The sequence below is a fragment of the Pelobates fuscus genome, chromosome 5, assembly GCF_036172605.1.
Source record: "Pelobates fuscus isolate aPelFus1 chromosome 5, aPelFus1.pri, whole genome shotgun sequence".
Taxonomy (NCBI): domain Eukaryota; kingdom Metazoa; phylum Chordata; class Amphibia; order Anura; family Pelobatidae; genus Pelobates; species Pelobates fuscus.
The window spans coordinates 316,018,990-316,038,860 of NC_086321.1; the positions used below are offsets into that span (position 1 = coordinate 316,018,990).

The 19,871-nt window shown below is 42.6% G+C and overlaps 1 protein-coding gene across 1 annotated transcript; it reads right to left on the reverse strand.

Annotated features, from left to right (window-relative positions):
• Nucleotides 1-2,417: 2,417 nt before the first annotated feature.
• Nucleotides 2,418-19,581, reverse strand: GPX4 (glutathione peroxidase 4). Its single transcript, XM_063457365.1, has 7 exons — nt 19,458-19,581; nt 6,938-7,029; nt 6,514-6,658; nt 6,253-6,404; nt 4,957-4,981; nt 4,810-4,869; nt 2,418-2,649 (listed from the first exon to the last, which is right to left on the reverse strand). Exons 1-7 carry the CDS (start codon nt 19,545-19,547, stop codon nt 2,617-2,619), a joined length of 597 nt encoding a protein of 198 aa, XP_063313435.1. The 5' UTR covers nt 19,548-19,581; the 3' UTR covers nt 2,418-2,616.
• Between the last annotated feature and the right edge of the window lie 290 nt (nt 19,582-19,871).

Sequence of the window (19,871 nt, forward strand, 5' to 3'; positions counted from 1 at the left end):
AGCATAATTACCATATATGTAGATGTTCTCATCAGATGCTCTTAGGTAGTCACAGGAACTTGAATGTGAGTATTATTGGTTGTATGGAGGTGTGTAAGTAATAGAGAAAAGTGATGTTGGTTAGAAAGTAAGAGTAAAATTCTAAGTGTCAAGGAGTGTTTCTTGAGTTGTGTCCAGGAGAGTTTGAGTGTTAGTCCCAGAGTGAATAACTGTCCTGGATTTCTCTGAATGTCCGAATCTGAAAGCCCAACTCACCTCTCTCTTCCCTTTGTGCTAACTTTTAAGGGGCCCAGACTCTCTGTACGTCATTAGTACTTAAGGCCAATAGGATTCTGAAGGTGTGGTCAACCTGCAAATGGCATTTTAGATTATTCGTCCATAGAGGGTGCAATTGCCTAGTTAAACTTTTCCTGATGACTATTTTATCATTTGGCTTATCTAAAATGACCATAACTTAAATTTGCTGTCAGTTCAAAGCGCTTGCCTCAGTCTTTGATCGTAATTTCTAGGATTGACATGTCTAAACTGAATTTCACCCCTTACTTACAATGGGACCTTGTAAAATTTAGAAAGTAAAATTACTTGTCCTCTGTCACTAGGGTCTGTGTTTAAAATTATTTCTATTCCATTAACATTTAAACAGAGCATTCCATCCCCCTGCTTCATTGCTTATCACTTGGCTTGTTTATATAATACATTCCTTAGCTCAGGCTAGTGTTACAGAAAGCAAAAATAAATTGTGCCTTTGTTAGCCTGAAGATCCAAAATGGAGTCCGCTCTGTTCTGAGTGACTGGCAATATATACTTTTAATTTCTATCTTAGCACAAAATGTCTGCCGATATAAATATCCTGACAACCCTCAACGTGCCTGCAGAACAGTTCCATGTCCAGTTTACTCCAATTCAATCTGACACCAAACTGAGTGAATGCCGCAGACACCTTAGCAGAGAAGGACCTGTGGTAATCGTAAAAAGATGTACCGCCATATTTGTGACCCAAGTCCACCAGCTTGTGCATGTAAAGGTCCAACTCCTGCCTCCTAGCAGGGTAGACCGAGCACAAAACATCCCTAAATAACACAAATGCCAGGAGAAACTCCGGGATAGAGAGTTTCCTGTTAAGCCTGGGCCTTGATCACAACCAACAAATCACCATAGGCATAAGTCTACAATATCTTGAGATGCAATGAATAGCAAAATCAGGTTCACGTCTTTACCATCCAAGATATCCTTCCTAATATTAGCCGGGACCATATGTACTGGATCGACATCCAGTGGAGTATCTATGCTAGACAACAAGTTACCCCAGCCAGCCACAGGACCACGTCTGCCCATTGGAGTGGTCTGGGCGCCAACTCCCTTAACCCTGCAAGGGTAATTATTGCAATTTTCATAAACTGCAATATTTACCTTGCAGGGTTAAGTCCTCCTCTAGTGGCTGTCTATCAGTAATCAGACAGCCACTAGAGAGACTTCCGTGTTCTTAGAACACGAAAAGTGTCTTAAGCAACGCTGGACGTCCTCAAACTATGTGAGGACCTCCAGCGTCGCCGAAATCCCTATAGGAAAGCATTAAATAATGCTTTCCCATTGGGAGGTCTAGTGTGTGTGTATGTGCGGATTAGGTCTCCCCCGCCGGCTGAGCCTGACCAGCGCTGAGGGATATCGGCGCTGGACTCCGGTAAGTCACTGAAGGGGTTTTAACCCCTTCAGCAACTTGGGATGGGAGGGAAAGGGGCACCATAGGGTCCTGCAGTGCCTGGCACTGGAGAATCCCTTAAGACTGGCCGGCGACTCATCTTGAGTGGCAGTTTGATTGATCTGCCCCATAGATGTCATGAGAGAAGACAACATAGAGTGAACATCAGAGTGGTTAGACCAACTCGGGCCCTTTCCTGGAAATGAAATTTGACATCTCTGAAGTTCCTCTGTGAGTCAAGGAATAGACCAGGATCTGAATGAGGTAGGTGTAGACGAATCTCCCCTGCGTGAAGGAGTACTAGACCTAGCCGGAGTGCAGGAACAAGTCTTTGCCACCATTTGGTATTTGAGCCATGCTAAAGAGAAGGAAGCAACAAATTTGAGCAAAAAAAAAAAAAAAAAATCCATGTGAGCCGACTTTCCCAGTGCCAAAAAGAGCTGAAGTGGTGGTCTGGGTGCCTACAGTGTTCCTTTAACAACTAGCACTGGCACCCTCCCATAGTAAGTGATCGAAATATTGATTGCTTTGACAACTTACCTGAAAGCCTGTTTCAACATCCTAACTGGCTGGAAGCTGCCTGCAGTGATCAAAGCATGACAGTACAACGATTAGCTCATCTAAGTTCATTGGGTCCAGAAGATGTGACTAGCACACTGTACTAGCTGTGAGGACTTTACATACCAGGTTTAACTTAACAAAGAACACAAGCAGATAATAGGTTTAAATAGAACTTTATTATTGATGCTTTTGTCTGTAGAACAGTTTCTGTACAGTGGAGCACAAGTTTCCCATCCAGGGGTGCACGCCAATACACCATCTGGTCTGCCTCCCCCTGACGGTTTTGAGGCATACCATCATTATCTGGACTGGAAACCAAAGATCTTTCTGTCAGACACTGGGTACAAGGATCCATCCTAAAGGTAGTCGGGAAGATCCTTCTCGATGACCTGGAAAAAGAATAAAATTCAACCCAGAGTAAATCTATATTTGAAGCAAGAAACATCCCATCTTTGTAAACAATATGTAAAGCAGACTAACTCACAGAAGGCAATGAATCCCCTCTATTAAGTCAGGGGGAAAAAAACAGTATTGTGGGAGAAATAAATCTTGAGACCTTTGTAAGATCTTTATAAGCCGCATAAAAAAGGGACACTATAGGCACCCAGACCAATTCAGCTCACTGAAGGCGAGTGTGTGCACTGTCCAATGCCCCTTAACCCTGCAAAGGTAATTAATTATTGGAGTTTAAAAAAAAAAAACTGCAATAATTAGCTTAGTGGGGTAACTCCACCTCTAGCGGCTGTCTACTTAACTGTTTACAACGTTTGGTCGCCTGATGCATGAGGACCTCCAGCGTCACCTGAAACCCCATAGGAAAGCATGGTGTTGCTGCCACAATAGTTTCCTTTTAACTTGGTCTCATGGTTCATTATAAAAAGGTCTCCAGAACCCATCAATGGCATTTTCCCATAACAGTTCAGTATCATGACTACTCCAGTGGCTTGAAGTGGTCTGTGTGTTAAGTCAGCAGGTGCAGCTTTACAATATGAAACTCTGCACATGCCAAGATATTTTATATTGCTTTCAGAAATGTAATGCCACCTCTAGTACTGTAAATAGCATGTCATTAGCCAGCCTGAACAAGATGTCTAGGCTAACTAGTGTCAATTCTGTGTATATTCTTTGCACAAAATGGTCATTCATTGGCTGAGAGCACTTAGTCGACACTCTCAGCCAGTGAATTACCAGCAGGATTAACCTGGAGATAATTATTGCAAAATAACCAATTGTATATAAAAATTTCAATATCTCGATCTGGTTGCAAATATTTAAGATTAAAACAACCAGCAAGAATTAGTCTGGTCAATATCTGATTTTACTATAAGAAAATCAGAGAGAGAATAATAATAAAAAAAAAATTAAAAAAAATAAGTCACCTGCACTCACTTTTTTACATCCCTATATATATTTAAACAAATTGAGGTCATTTAGTTACTCCAATGACCATTGGAGGGAATGCCCGCCTCCTTGAGCTTCTGGCAAAGATATCTCTAATGAGAGGACACACACACACACACACTTAATAGGGAATACATGGGATGGGCGGCTGCATTGTAACAAAGCTGTGTGATACAAAAAGTGAATACAAATTTAAAAAAAAAAAAAAATGCGCTCACTCCCATCACTCCTGGGCAGCAGCAGCAACCACAGTACACATCAGCCCCACATCCTGCTGCCCATCCCATGTGTTCCCTATTAAGGGTTAATAAGTATATAGGGGTGTATATACACACAGTATGGTTTTCACTGTATGTATTGGGGCTGATGTGTACTGTGGTCGTTGCTGCCGTGATGGGAGTAACCGCAGGGCTTGCTTTTTGTATAAGAAAACCAGGCCTGGACCAGAACAGAGAATTCAGCCCTGACCATTCCAGATGACACAAGCATAGTTTTCTGCATGTCACCAGTAACAAGAAGAAGCAATCCCCAGTGGACATCCAAACACTTTTCATAGTCACTTCCTTTTACCACTCAGCTTCATGGATTTATCTTTACTTTGTCATCTAGGCCAAGTAGATACTCAAATACAGTTTCAATCTTTAGTTCTTTCCCCATGGTCATGAAGCAGTGGGTCATTTAAAAATGACTTGACCATCGTTGTTCAAAAGATAAACCTACTTTCAAATTGCTATAAAAATATTTTTTTTTTATTATGCGATTTACCAACACCAGCCCTTTTTATGTGCTACACCAAATAAAAGCAAATATGCACCAGCTCATTTAATGGGACACTATGCACTCAAGGTCACAACAAATGCTATGATCAATTACCAAGACAGCATCTCACAAACTGTTATTCCCCTACAGCAGACCACCATCCATCTAGATACTATCTCACAATAAAAGTCTTCAGGACTTTAATCACCTCTATTTCAACTTGGAAACCAATAAACTGAGGGAACAGACAGTTGAGGGAACAGACAGTCAAGGAAACTATGGAATTCTTTGTGCAGGCTTGTCATTCTTTTCTATACTTTTCTTTTTCAAAATTAATCTAGACACACAGAACATTTATTTTTAAGAAAGAAAAGCGAAGGCCAACTTACAACTGGATCATCCATAGGGCTGAATCTCTTCACCACAAGACCCTCACGATTAATGAGAAACTGAGTATGAAAAAGAATATATAAAAATTAAAACATTTTCTGGCTTTGAAACATATGGACAAAACAATGGCAGTAGAACCGATTTACCTTGGTGAAGTTCCATTTGATGGCACTAGGAAAAAAAAAAAAAAAACGTTGCCTTTGAATTCATGCGGTATACCAAAAAGTGTTTTGACAGTAAGACATGATAAAACTTTCTAGCGATTTACTTATGTGTATCAACTACACATCAAGGCAGACTTAAATGATTAATATGCACATATCGCAAACCAGGGGGCAAAACAAATAAATTATAATAAAATAAAAAAAACACAGACCCAGTAGATAAACTATTGTTTAAAGAGTTTTCTAGCTAGAATTTTTTTTATATTTATTTAAAATATCAACTAAACGGTAATTTTATTTTGTTTGGGCAATTGAGGGTCCCTTTAAGCTTGAGCTACGTGATGTCTGTTTTTGTTGAATGTTGAGACTTGCCAGAACAAACTGTGGACAGCTTTAATCAAATCAAATTGTGAGCACAGGATTCATAATTTTGAGATACAATCCTTGTTTATCTGCCCTGTTAAGACTGAACTTTATTTGGCAAGTGAATTTTTCTGTTTAATCTATTTGCCAGTATGACTATTTTAAGCAACACACATTATGTGGTATACTTAAAGCAGGAAGACTTCTGTAAGATTTATTGCAACGTATAATCTTTTAACTCATGTGCTTGGATGGATGACATACCAAGCCTATACAATAGAAATTATCTCGGATTTTTCAGTGCAGAAGTTCCACCTCTGTGGATGTCACTACCATAGCTGGGGTACAGATATCAGGATTGGCATGCAGCCATTGGCTGGGTCTCTTAAACTGCAGCTTTTCATAGTTAAAATGAACTCCCATGATTATGTGGCTATTTCAATCAAAGAATCATGCATCTGTAGTTCAGCAACATCTTGAGAGACAGATTATGGAGAACCCCATAGGTAGTTAGACAACTTTATCTCAATGAAGTAGTCTTGGTGCCATAAGGGTTAACTGTGCCACTATTATAAAGACTGACTGGCACAGGGTACTAGCCTCCCAAAGCTTTCCTATGGGAAAGAATTGGATTGGCTGAGTTCATCGATTTCAGGAATAGAGGCAGACCTACAAGCTGGAGAACACAGCTCATCGAAGAAGAAAAGGCAAGAAGGGCTACCTTTTTAATATTGGCGATAGCGGGAGCCTGGTTACCCAATCGGTGACTAGTGCACGATAGTGTTTGGAATACACATTTATATTCCTTACGCTACAGGGTCTCTTTCATGAAAGCTTATATCACAAGAGAAAAAAAAAATGCTTAAGATTAAATACTGCGGTTTTATAAATTCCTTATAAGGATATGGTACATACTTCCCAAGAGTACCTCTCCCTTTCGGTTGGTCCTTCAACCACTTCCACAGAGGGTGGGCACCATCTCCGTTTACTTCAATCTTACTAAACATATCAAATTCAACTTTGTAGGATGCAGCAAAGTCTTTTATTTGAGCTTCATCTCCAGGTTCCTGAAGGATAAGCAATGAGGACTGATAAGGAACCAACACCTTGAGTACATTCCAATTCCATATTTAGTGCCATTGAAGAGCCAACCATTCATACATGCCCGAAAAATACCTGTTTTCCAAACTGGTTGCAGGGAAACCCAAGGATGCGTAAACCTTTCTCAGCATAGTTGGCGTGAAGATTGACAAGCTGAGTGTAGTTTACAGGGGTTTTGCCTCATTTAGAGGCTACGTTGACAATAACACAGACATAGCCCCTGTGAAGAGAGAATGGATTAAAATAAATGTAAACATTTCCACCAGACTCCAGAACTTTATTTTTTGCAGCGCAGTAAATTTTTGGATAAATCTAGAAAGATACTTCAGAGGACATTCCAACCTTGATTATTAATCAGACAAAACTACAATTAGATGTTGTAGATGAATAGGAAATGTAACTAATAACATCTGTTTGATTTAGAGGTTTTTAACTCTTAATATGTTAATGTTAGGCATGTTGAAAAGATTACATCAATATGATAAACAAGATCAGTTACCTGTATTTCTCGAGGGATACATCGTTGCCATCAATGTCTTTAGCAGAAAACTCATATATCGTCTTAGCGGTCTTCCAGTCTACGTGAGCACTCTGATGGTGCAAGGGAGGGTAAAAAAAAAATAAAAAATTAGTGCAAGATTATAGGGTTCTACATCTGCAGGGCACAATTTTGATACATAAAAAAATAAAAAAAGATGAATTTAAAAAAAAAAAAAAAAATCAGACACTTCTTATGAAGCTGTTGTCCCATCATACAAATTACAGATCTGACATAAACCACCAATTACAGTTTTCCAGTAATACGGAGGAAAATGTAACCAGCTTCCAAATATAGAGACTCTGAACAACATCATAAAGAATAAGCCCAGAAAGAAAAATGTAAAATTATATTGCTGTGTGAGCAGTTTTCTTTCATGAATTCAGAAGGGAAGAGGAATGCCAACTGAACAGGTTTAGGTATTGTCAAGTCCTTATGAGCAGAGGGTTTGGTATGAACAAACAACTTTAAAAAGCCACATGAAGGATAGCTCTCTCCAGAAGAGAGAATTGTAATCCTTTCTTGTAAGCTTTATTTTTTCCAGAGTAACATTTTAAAAGATCAGAGAAAAAGTCACTTTTTACAACATACGTTTACCAACAAGAATGAGGAATAAGGAGAAGAGAAACTGGGAGTGAGTAGCAATTAGTCAAATCCCAAGTCCCTAGCTTGCATTTTCAGACCACGAGTGATGCCAATGGCTCTTTGTAATGGTATCATGTTTCTCCAGTCTTCCTACTAAGTCAATTTGCTAAGCAGCGAGTTTCTGTGCTTTGTAAGAGCATTTTATGCTTATCTAGGAGGCAGGATCAAAGTGACAGATCTGTTGTGCCATTTACTCAGAAAGACCATTTTTAATCCATATTATCACTTTGGGCAATACTGCCTCACAAGCACAAGTTAAAGGACCACTATAGTGCCAAGAAAACACTTGTTTTCCTGGCACTATAGTGCCCTGAGGGTGCCCCCACCCTCAGGGACCCCCTCCTGCCGGGCTCTGGGGAGAGGAAAGGGGTTAAAACTTACCTTTCTCCAGCACCGGACAGGGAGCTCTTCTCTTCCGATCCTCCTCCTCTCCTCCCATTCGGCTGAATACACGCGCGGCAAGAGCTGCGCGCGCATTAAGCCGGTCTCATAGGAAAGCATTATCAATGCTTTCCTATGGACGCTTGCGTGCGCTCACTGTGATTTTCACAGTGAGAATCACGCAAGCGCCTCTAGCGGCTGTCAGTGAGACAGCCACTAGAGGCTTTGAGGGCTGGATTAACCCATTTATAAACATAGCAGTTTCTCTCTGGGTTAACCCTAGCTGGACCTGGCATCCAGACCACTTCATTAAGCTGAAGTGGTCTGGGTGCCTAGAGTGGTCCTTTAAAGGGAATAGTGTAGAGCAGTCCAGGATTTGTCAATATCCCCAATGAAACAAATGGAAAACTGCCATCTCCTGGACTGCTTGTATGCCCTGAGAACAGGATTCGGAATCACTGCTATCAAAAAATTATATTAAAGAGCTGAATCTAAATATATAGGTTTGTATTCCTAAAACTACGAAGTTCCTTGTAGTAATCAACATCCCCACAAGGACACCTCCATCTTGCTCCCCGTCAATAATTGATAAAGGCTTTGTCCTTTGCAGTCTGACTAGAAAAAGCTTACAGAGAAGAGAAACAAAGCAGTCTTTCTAATTTCCTACTGATTTGCAATGTTTGCCCTTGCTTTGTCTCTTCTGAACTTGATGAGGTCATTAGCTAAATCATTAATATAAAAAAAAAAAAGGAAAATGCATCTCGTGAAAACATGGTGTAGAAGTCAGACCAACAGGCTCATTTAAATGCCAGTTTGGGTAGTTGAAGTTTCCTGTAGGTGGGCAACAGCCTCATAACTGCCTCTGATTGTACACACAAGATTCTACCACTTCACACAACATATACAGAGATGTCACACAGTAAGTGTGTGAGAGGTCAAGTACTGGATTCTGCAAGGAGGTACAATGATCTGTTTCACAATGGCTTGCATTACTAGCATTTATTGTACAAGGGGAAGAAGTGACACCCACATCAAACAGCTTCACTTCAAAAAGTTACACACAATAACAATACACTTAATAAGTAAGATGTGTTTATTGTGGTGATCAATAACACAACCCAATTATGTATCAACCCAAGCAATGCCTATAAACAAACACGTTATTGAAGGGACACTAGTCACCTGAACAACGTTAGCTTAATGAAGCAGTTTTGGTGTATAGAACATGCCCCTGCAGCCTCACTGCTCAATCCTCTGCCATTTAGGAGTTAAATCCCTTTGTTTAAGAACCCTAGTCACACCTCCCTGCATGTGACTTGCACAGCCTTCCATAAACACTTCCTGTAAAGAGAGCCCTATTTAGGCTCTCTTTATTGCAAGTTCTGTTTAATTAAGATTTTCTTATCCCCTGCTATGTTAATAGCTTGCTAGACCCTGCAAGAGCCTCCTGTATGTGATTAAAGTTCAGTTTAGAGATTGAGATACAATTATTTAAGGTAAATTACATCTGTTTGAAAGTGAAACCAGTTTTTTTTTCATGCAGGCTCCCTCAATCATAGCCAGAGGAGGTGTGGCTAGGATGCATAAACAGAAACAAAGTGATTTAACTCCTAAATGACAGTGAATTGAGCAGAAAAGACAGTGTTTATATTACAGCCTAGGGAAATCTCCACTGGCCATTTAGGTGACAATAGTGTCCCTTTAAATTTGTTTCCCACCCAATTTTCAATGGGGCTCCTTCGGGTTTGCTTAGCATGGAAGTAAATACAGGTCAAAAACATCTAGGATGCCAGAGCTGGCCATTACTGTCAAACTGCTTGGAGACGTCCATTATCAATGTTTTTCACAGCATCATACAAATTACAGCTCTAGAACAGGGGTGTCAGCAATTCTCTCAGGCTGTACAACAGAGATTAGAATCATGACACAGCGTTAACAGCTTCTCAGCTCTGAATCCAGCTACCTGATTAACACATTAACTGGCAGATGGGTGGCTGATGCAATGCCAAATCCGCCTGGCATGTAGATGGCCAAAGGGACAATAGGAGGGCACATTAGGGGCGTGGCATCATACCACATTGACACTGTATTGACTAGCTATACATGTAGTTTAACCCTTTGTTTTCCCTGTCAATCTTACAATTCTGGTCCAATTCTGTGTTCTACGTTCAGTAACCATTTGACAACTCAGCACCAGGTGTCAAATGGGGGGGATAAGTTAACCCCTTTAATGAAACTGCTTGTTCACGACCCTGCACTCCATCCAGGGAAGGAAGCAGGAGCACATGTAGGAGGTCAGACAGGGGACATTAATCCATCAGTCACACGTATTGATACAGCTACAGGCTGATGGGGAAATGATACCGGAGAAACTGACGGAAGCCAAGCACAGAGAGATGGACACAGGTTTCTTCAGGAAGGAAGAGATTCTTTATTGGATCACCGATCGGGACTCAGAGGGACTAGCGTCACCAAAATACAGCAAAGTCTGAGTACTGAATACATAGAGTACATTCCTTATATAGCACTGTAGCTCCTCCCACAATTAACTACACCCACACATACCCTTAACCTATTTAATAAATAGAGTCTAAACTCATCCATCCGGTCTAACCACGTGGCTCATCTGATACAAAGGAGAGGGACGCGTAATTCCAGTTCTTACACCTGGTCAGTACAGTGATAACAGTATCTTAGCTACGTGTACTACAAACACATATACATACATATGCCTTGTGGCAATCTTAGCCTGCTAAACTTGTATTTTACTGGAATTACATCACATTCCCCCCTTTGATGCCTCTGATATTTCACAATTACTTGAGGCATCACTTAACCTTGGTTTGCATATACCTCAGGTTACCATGAACCAGACCAGACTTATCTTATGATGTGAATCTTTTAACACTCATCTTCCTGCATTGGTTCTCCTTGATCTAGAGCCTTATACTTATATATCGCCATTATCTGTGCAGCAGCCTTCCTCTCTGCTATACTTCCTATCAGGCTTTGCACAGACCTAACTACTAAGGGTATAAGACACGGTAGGAGTAGACACAACAGTAAAATCAGTAGGACTCCACCTACCACTGCCTTAAGCCCTCCAAACCACTCATACCAGCTACCAAACCAACTACTTGGATTGTACCCTTTCCATACCTGAGTAGGCACATGCACTAGTTTAACCATATGGCTAGTAAGCTCAGCTATTGCTTGCCCTTCGTCATCTATTTGAAGACAGCAATTGCTCAGGTTAAACTTCCCACATACACCTCCCTCTACTGCCAAAAGGTAATCCAAGGCTAATCTATTTTGGTACACTGCTGTCCTCATCCTGGTATTATGCTTCGCTAGAAGATTGAGTGCTTGTGAGGTCTCATTAGTAATAATCTCAACCACCGCCTGTAATCTTATAATACGGTTGAGCATATAAATTGGGGTTCTATAACCAAAGGTACCATCTTCTGCCCACGTGGCTGGCCCATAATAATCTATGATACGCTGGGGAGGCCATTCATTATCTTCCCAGGTGCCTATCTCTAAGGGTCCCCTTTTCTTCCTATGATTCACATCATACACTTTAACACCTAAAGTCTCACCTGTTTCAATCGGTAACAAGAAGAAGGATGGTTTGAGCATACCCAACACACATGCCCCTTCCCAGTCCTGTGGCAACTCCGAATAGGCTTTCTTACCACAGATCCAGTACAAATTTGCTGGGGCTCTCCAGGTAGATGTGATGGATAAATCAAACCACACATCCTTTAAACTGGCATATCTAGCAAACGGGTTAGATGGTTCTGAGACATTTGAAGCCGACCACCAAGTTGTATTTTTAGTATCATCATCATAAGCTTTTTGCCCTAGACAAGTTAATTCTCCTACAAAAGTATTATACATTATTCCTTTCCTTGCTATGCAAACATAACCTATGATGGAGGTCTTTAATCTCCACTCAGATTTACCTCTAACACTCAAATGATAATCGGCTTGTGTAGATATTAGTTGGTCAACTGCCTCAGAACCGGACATTACCTCCTTTGCTTCCCAAGGCCATTGGTCTCCCATGTTAGTACCTCCACACACATAGCAGTTGGTAACATTAAGACTACCGGCAATACTTTCAGCTAGGTCAATGAACAGGTTTTTAGCGTTATGGGGGATCTTATTATCTATACTCATCTCTTCATAAAAGGAATGGTATACTTGAGTCTGGGAGGATACCGTATCAGTCTCTATTCCTATAAACAATAATGTCCCAGGATCTAAACCCGTCCCGTATATCTGAAACCCAAATAAATTTCCATACTTATCTAGGAACTTGTCGGGGTTATTAATAAGTATATGGACTGGGTTGCATTCCATAGACTTACAATAAGGGCTAGTCGGCAACTTAGTCACTATCATGTCTTTATCTACTGTCTGTCCCCAAGTCGCCCACCCCACACAAGACCAATATGGACAAAAGTTATAGTCTTTATTTGGGCATCTAGGACTCACATATTTATTTTTACTACTGGGACAAATATATTTATCATTAGACCCATACGTCCTCTCCCATCTAAGATCCCCACATACATTCCACGGTTTTCTACCACTTGATATCGCCTTACATGCATCAAATAGCAGAACACCCGAAGAATGTACGGATTCTAACACCGTCTTATTAATTAGGGTCCCCTGAGGATCTCCATTCCTGAGAGTCAACCAAATTGTACGAGGTTGATACTCTGGACTGAAGCACTTAGGTTCTCCTACTCCTAAATGGCACACACTATAGTCTATATTTAGGTATCTACATCTTGATACCTCTCCTTTACATTCGTATTGTGAATGCCAAATTAGGGTTTGGGAAATATGGTTACCTGTTCTCGTAGTCTTAATGCATACCTCACAGCTAGGAGTGTCGGTACCTCTACCTTCCTGAATATAAAAACACATATAAATAAACACAATCAAAAGCACATCTTTCGCCGTCATCCTCAGTCTTCGTCCGTGCGATGGAACCTCAGCTTCCAGGATGTGAGGGCTGCAGGGAATGGAGTTCTGCTCGTCTTCACAGGTGTCCCTTCGAGACTTTCCTGGCTTATACACTATGTGTTGGTAAGCGGACAGGCTTTATTATGGCCTTCTCACTCACACCTGTAACAATAAAATTTGTAATCCACAATAATTCCTCGTTACTCCGACTGAGTAGTGCGTTTCAACCGGATCTTGCAGGGATTCTCTGGATCTGCTGTAATTTGCCAAGAATCGACTGCTGCTGGTTTAACCCTGGAGTGATGTATCCACGGAGTTACTTCGGCTACTTTTATCGCTGTAGGGGTAGACAAAAGAACAACATAAGGACCTCTCCACTTGGGCCCTAACGGTACATTATTCCACTCTTTAATCCACACTTGGTCTCCTGGATGATAACTATGAACAGGGGGATAAATATTCACAGGTAATCTATCTTGTACCCATTTCTGTACCTCCTCCATAGTCTTACCCAACTCTACAACCTGCTGCCGGGTAATTCCTTCTCCCAACTGACTCAAGTCCCCCCTTAAGTTACCAAGTACGGGAGGTGGTCGCCCATACATGATTTCAAAAGGAGAGAGGCCCATCCTTCTGGTAGGGGTACTGCGGATTCGCAATAAAGCTATGGGTAAGAGAACGTTCCACTTAAGTTGGGTTTCCTGACACATTTTAGCCAACTGGTTCTTTATAGTTCTATTCATTCTCTCTACCTTACCAGAACTCTGGGGTCTATATGCAGTATGAAGCCTCCACTTTATACCAAGCATATGAGTCAGTTGTTGTAGGCACTGATGAACAAAAGCTGGACCATTGTCCGATCCTATAGAACAGGGTAGTCCATATCGGGGTATTATTTCTCGTAGCAGGAATCTTACAACTTCTCCTGCTTTCTCTGTACGAGTAGGACATGCTTCTACCCAGCCTGAATAGGTGCACACAATTACCAACAGGTAACGATGTCCACCCGATTTAGGCATTACTGTAAAGTCTATTTGTAGATCGGACATGGGGAGTCCCCCCATAAACTGGACTCCTGGTGGCTTTACTGGTCCTTGTCTTGCATTATTCTTAGCACACGTTACACATCTGCGTACAATGGCCTGAGTCAAGTTGGACAATCTTGGTATGTAGAAATGTTTCCTGAGAGATTCTTCAGTACTGTCTCTCCCAGAATGTGTCCCGTTGTGATAATTTTGGACAATTTCTACCGCTAGTGATGCTGGTATGACTATTCTTCCATCTTCTAGCTGATACCACTTGTTCTCCAAATACTTTCCCGGTTCAGTCTTTAACCACTCCTCTTCTTGAGCTGTATAAACTGGAGTCCATTGGGACAGTGGAGTTGGTATAAGAGCAGCTATATGCCCCACATACTCCTGTCTTCCTGATTCAGCAGCACGCTTAGCTGCACTATCTGCCATCCGATTTCCCTTGGTTACATCACCATCTCCTCTCAGATGCGCTCGACAATGTATGATACCGACTTCTTTCGGCTCCCACACTGCTTCCAATAGTTGTAGGATTTCAGCTGCGTACTTGATTTCTTTGCTTTCTGAATTCAGTAGTCCTCTTTCTTTATACAAAGCTCCGTGGGCATGAGTGGTTAAAAACGCATACTTAGAGTCCGTATAGATATTTACTCTTAAACCTTCAGCCAATTGTAACGCTCGTGTTAGTGCTATTAATTCTGCCTTTTGTGCTGATGTTCCTTTCGCCAGTGGCCGAGCTTCTATCACCTTGTCTATTGTTGTCACTGCATATCCTGCATAGCGGATCCCTTCTTTCACATAACTACTGCCGTCGGTGTAATATTGAACATCGGGGTTCTGGATGGGAAAATCACGAAGATCTGGTCTACTTGAAAATACTTCATCCATTACTTCCAAACAATCATGTTGACTTTCAGTAGGTTGCGGCAAAAGGGTAGCTGGATTTAAGGTGTTTACAGTCTCTAAATGCACTCTTGGGTTTTCACACAACATTGCTTGATACTTGGTCATACGGCTGTTACTAAACCAATGATTTCCTTTGTAATCCAACAACGTCTGTACTGCATGTGGGACTCGTACATAAAGTTCTTGACCCAGAGTGAGTTTATCGGCTTCAGCTACTAGCAGGGCAGCTGCAGCTACGGCTCTTAGACAAGGTGGAAGTCCGCTGGCCACTGCATCCAGTTGCTTAGACATGTAGGCAACAGGTCTTTGCCATGATCCCAAGTACTGTGTCAATACTCCCACAGCCATTCTTCTTTGCTCGTGTACATATAAGTAGAATGGTCGTGTGTGATCAGGTAGACCTAATGCTGGGGCACTCATCAAAGCCTTCTTCACATCTTCAAATGCCGTTTGCTGTTCTTGGGTCCATAAGAAGGGGTCGTGCTCTGTACCTTTGATGGCTGCGTACAGAGGTTTTGCCAGTATCGCATAGCTGGGAATCCATATCCTACAGAAGCCTGCTGCCCCCAAGAATTCTCGCACTTGTCTTCTATTCTTGGGTATTGGTATTTGGCAGACAGCTTCTTTTCTCTCTGGCCCCATAATCCTTTGACCTTCAGAGATATGGAATCCCAGATACTTGACAGTTGGCAAACACAACTGAGCCTTCTTCCTGGACGCCTTGTATCCTGCCTTCCAGAGAATATGTAGTAGATCGTGCGTTGCTTGCTGACATTTTTCTTTTGTAACTGCTGCTATCAACAAGTCATCTACATATTGTAACAATACACATTCTCCTGGGATAGACTCGAAATCCAGTAGATCTTGACTTAGAGCTGAACCAAATAGGGTAGGTGAATTTTTAAACCCTTGGGGCAGTCTTGTCCAAGTCATTTGGCGTTTTGAGCCCGTTACAGCGTTCTCCCATTGGAAAGCGAAAATACATTGGCTTTCTGCGGCAATTCGGAGGCAAAAGAAGGCATCTTTGAGATCTAAGACTGTGAAGTAAGTAGCCCCGCCCGGAATTAAAGCAAGCAGGTTATATGGATTGGGTACAACTGGATGTATGCTAACAACCGCATCATTGACTGCTCTTAAGTCCTGTACAGGTCGATACTCATCTGTACCGGGCTTTTGAACAGGCAGCAATGGGGTGTTCCAGGGGGAAGTACAGAATTTTAGGATACCATACCGTATGAACTTATCCAGATAGGATTGGATGTTCTTCTTAGCCTTCTGCGGAATGTGATATTGTCTTAGGCTCACTGGATAAACCCCATGTTTCAGTTCAATTTTTATTGGTGGAATATTGCGGGCCAGTCCTGGTGGGTTGTTCTCTGCCCAAACTCCTGGTATGTTAAACAATGTCTCATCACTCCTAGGGTTTTGGCTAGTCAACACTGTATAAAGTCGCCACTCTTCTTCCTTTGGTACGGATAAAGTCATAATACCTGAAGGTCCATTAAACTTTAAGGATGTTGTTCCATTTGGTAGGAACGTAATCTGCGCTTGTAATTTTGATAGCATATCACGTCCCAGCAATTGGACTGGACATTCAGGCATATAAAGGAATTGGTGTTTTACTACGTGGCCTCCCAATGTACAGAGTCGACTTTTAAGAACCGGTTTTTCAGCACTTCTTCCAGTTTAAAAGATCGGTTGTGGTAAATGGGACATATACGAAGACTGGGTCAGCGTGTGCCATTTGACCTGCGGCATCGATATAAGCTGACCCGGGATTCAGACGAAGAGGCATCTGATAGTGCTTTAATTGTTGGGCATCAGTCAACTGTCGGGTTTGGATGGGGCTACGTAGAGAGGCGTCAGTCATGGGTTCCGGTCGGGGAGAGATAGGGTATGGGGATGTGGGAGGTCGGTTTTGGGAAAAGGTCGTAAATAAAACACTTCGAGCCGAGCTAGATGAAGCTTGACCGGAAGTCTGAAGTGGCGCCAAATCAGGATATTCGTTTCTAATGGGGGTGGATTCTGGTTCCGGAAGGGGAGATTTAGTACGAGGGGGGGTGGATCCTGTACTGGAGGAGGAAGCGGAAGTGGATGAGGGTAATGAGGGGAGGGGTGCAGGACTTCCTGCGTTTGCGTCACTTCTTCTTAACGGAAAGTAAGGGGGCGGCAAAGGGATCTCGGACTCAGGGGGCGTGTCCAAAATGGGCCTAACACCAGTCCTAGTGGACGAGCAAGTCCTAGCTACCATGAGGCGACACTGCTCCTCGTGGCATGTCTGGAGCCATTTTGGCGAGTCATTTACGGCCTGTCTCCAACAGTCAATATAAGGAAACTGGCCGTAAAGTTCAGGCCTACCCGATACAGCCACGTGTAAGCGCTGTACCAGAGTTGGATCCAAACTGCCACGTGGCGGCCATGCCGCAACCAAAGTAGGCCACTCCCTAGTACACAAAGTGACCAAACGTACAGGAGACATCTTTACCCCAAAATCACAAACTTTGAATCCCTTTTTAAAATTCTTAACCATACATCCTAAGGGATCCGGAATCGTTGACTGCGACGCACCCATACTTAACAATGGAACGTCGTCGACAACGAATACTATACACGCGTACTATTCAACAGTCACACCCGTTTCCTCTGGCAACAGCACCACGTGGTACGGTTACCAAGTGAAACGTACACAATAACAATAAACACTCAGGGAATTCCCGTACACACACAGCTGTTACACCAGTCACTATATAATCAATATTATGCCCTTTGGCGTAACTATACAGTCACCCACGCTATAATTCTCTATATACGAATTACCCGTCTATAACACACCCCAGTAACATCGTCTTTTACAAATAGCGGTTACAGTACGGTTAGCATAGGTCAAAGCATAAGTTAAGGTCACAATACAATTATTAGTGGTTATGGTGTTAAACATGCAATGGACGACAATGATTAGTACTTATTATATAATGTCAGTAAATATACAGGGTTATGGTACCGTGCACTATAATACAGCAACACACTATTAACACTCTCGCTAGACGGCTGAGCTCGCGCTATCTAACAAGATATACACTTTACTAAAACAATCGTTAACACATTTACAATTCCCAACTAAACTATTGGCCAGTACCTTGAATGGACTACCTAAAACTATATACACCCGTTTTGGTTAGCCACACTGCCCAATCACCACATATATAGCGAGCTAGAGAACCGAATTTACACAGGCGCCGCTTAGTCTCCCGGTCCCTCCGACCTAGCGAACGTAATATACACCCTAGAACGCTAGTCTAGACAAGACACCGGTGTCCGGCTAGGGCTATTTACACCAGGACCCCGCCTGACTAACCAAATCAAACGGTCTGACTAAAGAGCGTTCGATCGAGCGGTGCGCCTTCGCTCCTTCCCTCCGACAGAGGGGGCAGATACACAGATTCAAAACCCCTTTGGGCCTACCGCACAATCGGTATACCCCTAGTGGGTCCTGCCGTCTAAAACAGCAGTTGTCTTACCTCCTCGTTCCTGAACCTGAGTTCACACTCATCGACGGGGACACCCCAGCACTTCTCACGTAGAGGCCGATGATCTCCTGGACAACAGACCAGTGGCGCCGAGACGAAGGGAGGTCCACGCAGAAGTTCAGGGGTGCAGCCGTAGAGAACGTGGGCAAAGATAGACCGTCTCACGCCTCTGCCTCTCAGCTACCGTTGAACGATGAGCTTCCCGGCCAATGCACCAAATGATACCGGAGAAACTGACGGAAGCCAAGCACAGAGAGATGGACACAGGTTTCTTCAGGAAGGAAGAGATTCTTTATTGGATCACCGATCGGGACTCAGAGGGACTAGCGTCACCAAAATACAGCAAAGTCTGAGTACTGAATACATAGAGTACATTCCTTATATAGCACTGTAGCTCCTCCCACAATTAACTACACCCACACATACCCTTAACCTATTTAATAAATAGAGTCTAAACTCATCCATCCGGTCTAACCACGTGGCTCATCTGATACAAAGGAGAGGGACGCGTAATTCCAGTTCTTACACCTGGTCAGTACAGTGATAACAGTATCTTAGCTACGTGTACTACAAACACATATACATACATATGCCTTGTGGCAATCTTAGCCTGCTAAACTTGTATTTTACTGGAATTACATCACAGAAAGTCACATCATGATGCCAATGGGATATTATATAGATAGAGGAACATAACGGGAAACAGAAACTTAGTCTAGAAATACAATATATAGTGGCCATTTACTAAATGTAAAACGCGTGGTATTCTAGGGGGAAGTGCCAAATAAGAAGTCTGCAAGGAATCACTAACGAAATAAAGCTTGTTTAGACTTGATAGAGGTCCCCCTCATAAACCGACTAGCCCATATCTGACGCCACACACAGACTTTGTACCGACACACGCCATGTCACCCAAGTGACAGCCTGGAGCTCAGCTCCCCCAGCCATGGCCAATCACCCAACCACCCTCTAACCATGTTTAGAGGCACGCCTCGCGTGCTGCGTTCTCACCATAGTTCTGACGCCGAACACTCCCGTGAAGACGGCCCCGAGCAACACTGACCTCGCAGCACTGCAGCGCGTGACTCTAAACATGGCCATACTTGGCCCCGCCTTCCCGAACAGCAGCTCAGCCAATGAAAGCCCTGCGTTTATGAGAGGGGGCGGGGCTAGCTCCTGGTAACTCAACGCTATAACGTTCCATGATTCGTTGAACGTTCTAAATTACGCCTCAACGTACCTGATTCCTTTGCATCCACAACCAACACAATGTATCCGTTCGCGTAACTGCCGTATAGTGGGGTTGGCGTCTGCACCTAGTTTATTGTCAATGGAAAAATAGTACATGGACATTTTCATGAACACCTCCACAACACGCAGAATAAAATATTTAGGCTAAATCCCACGGTAGAAAAATCTAGACGG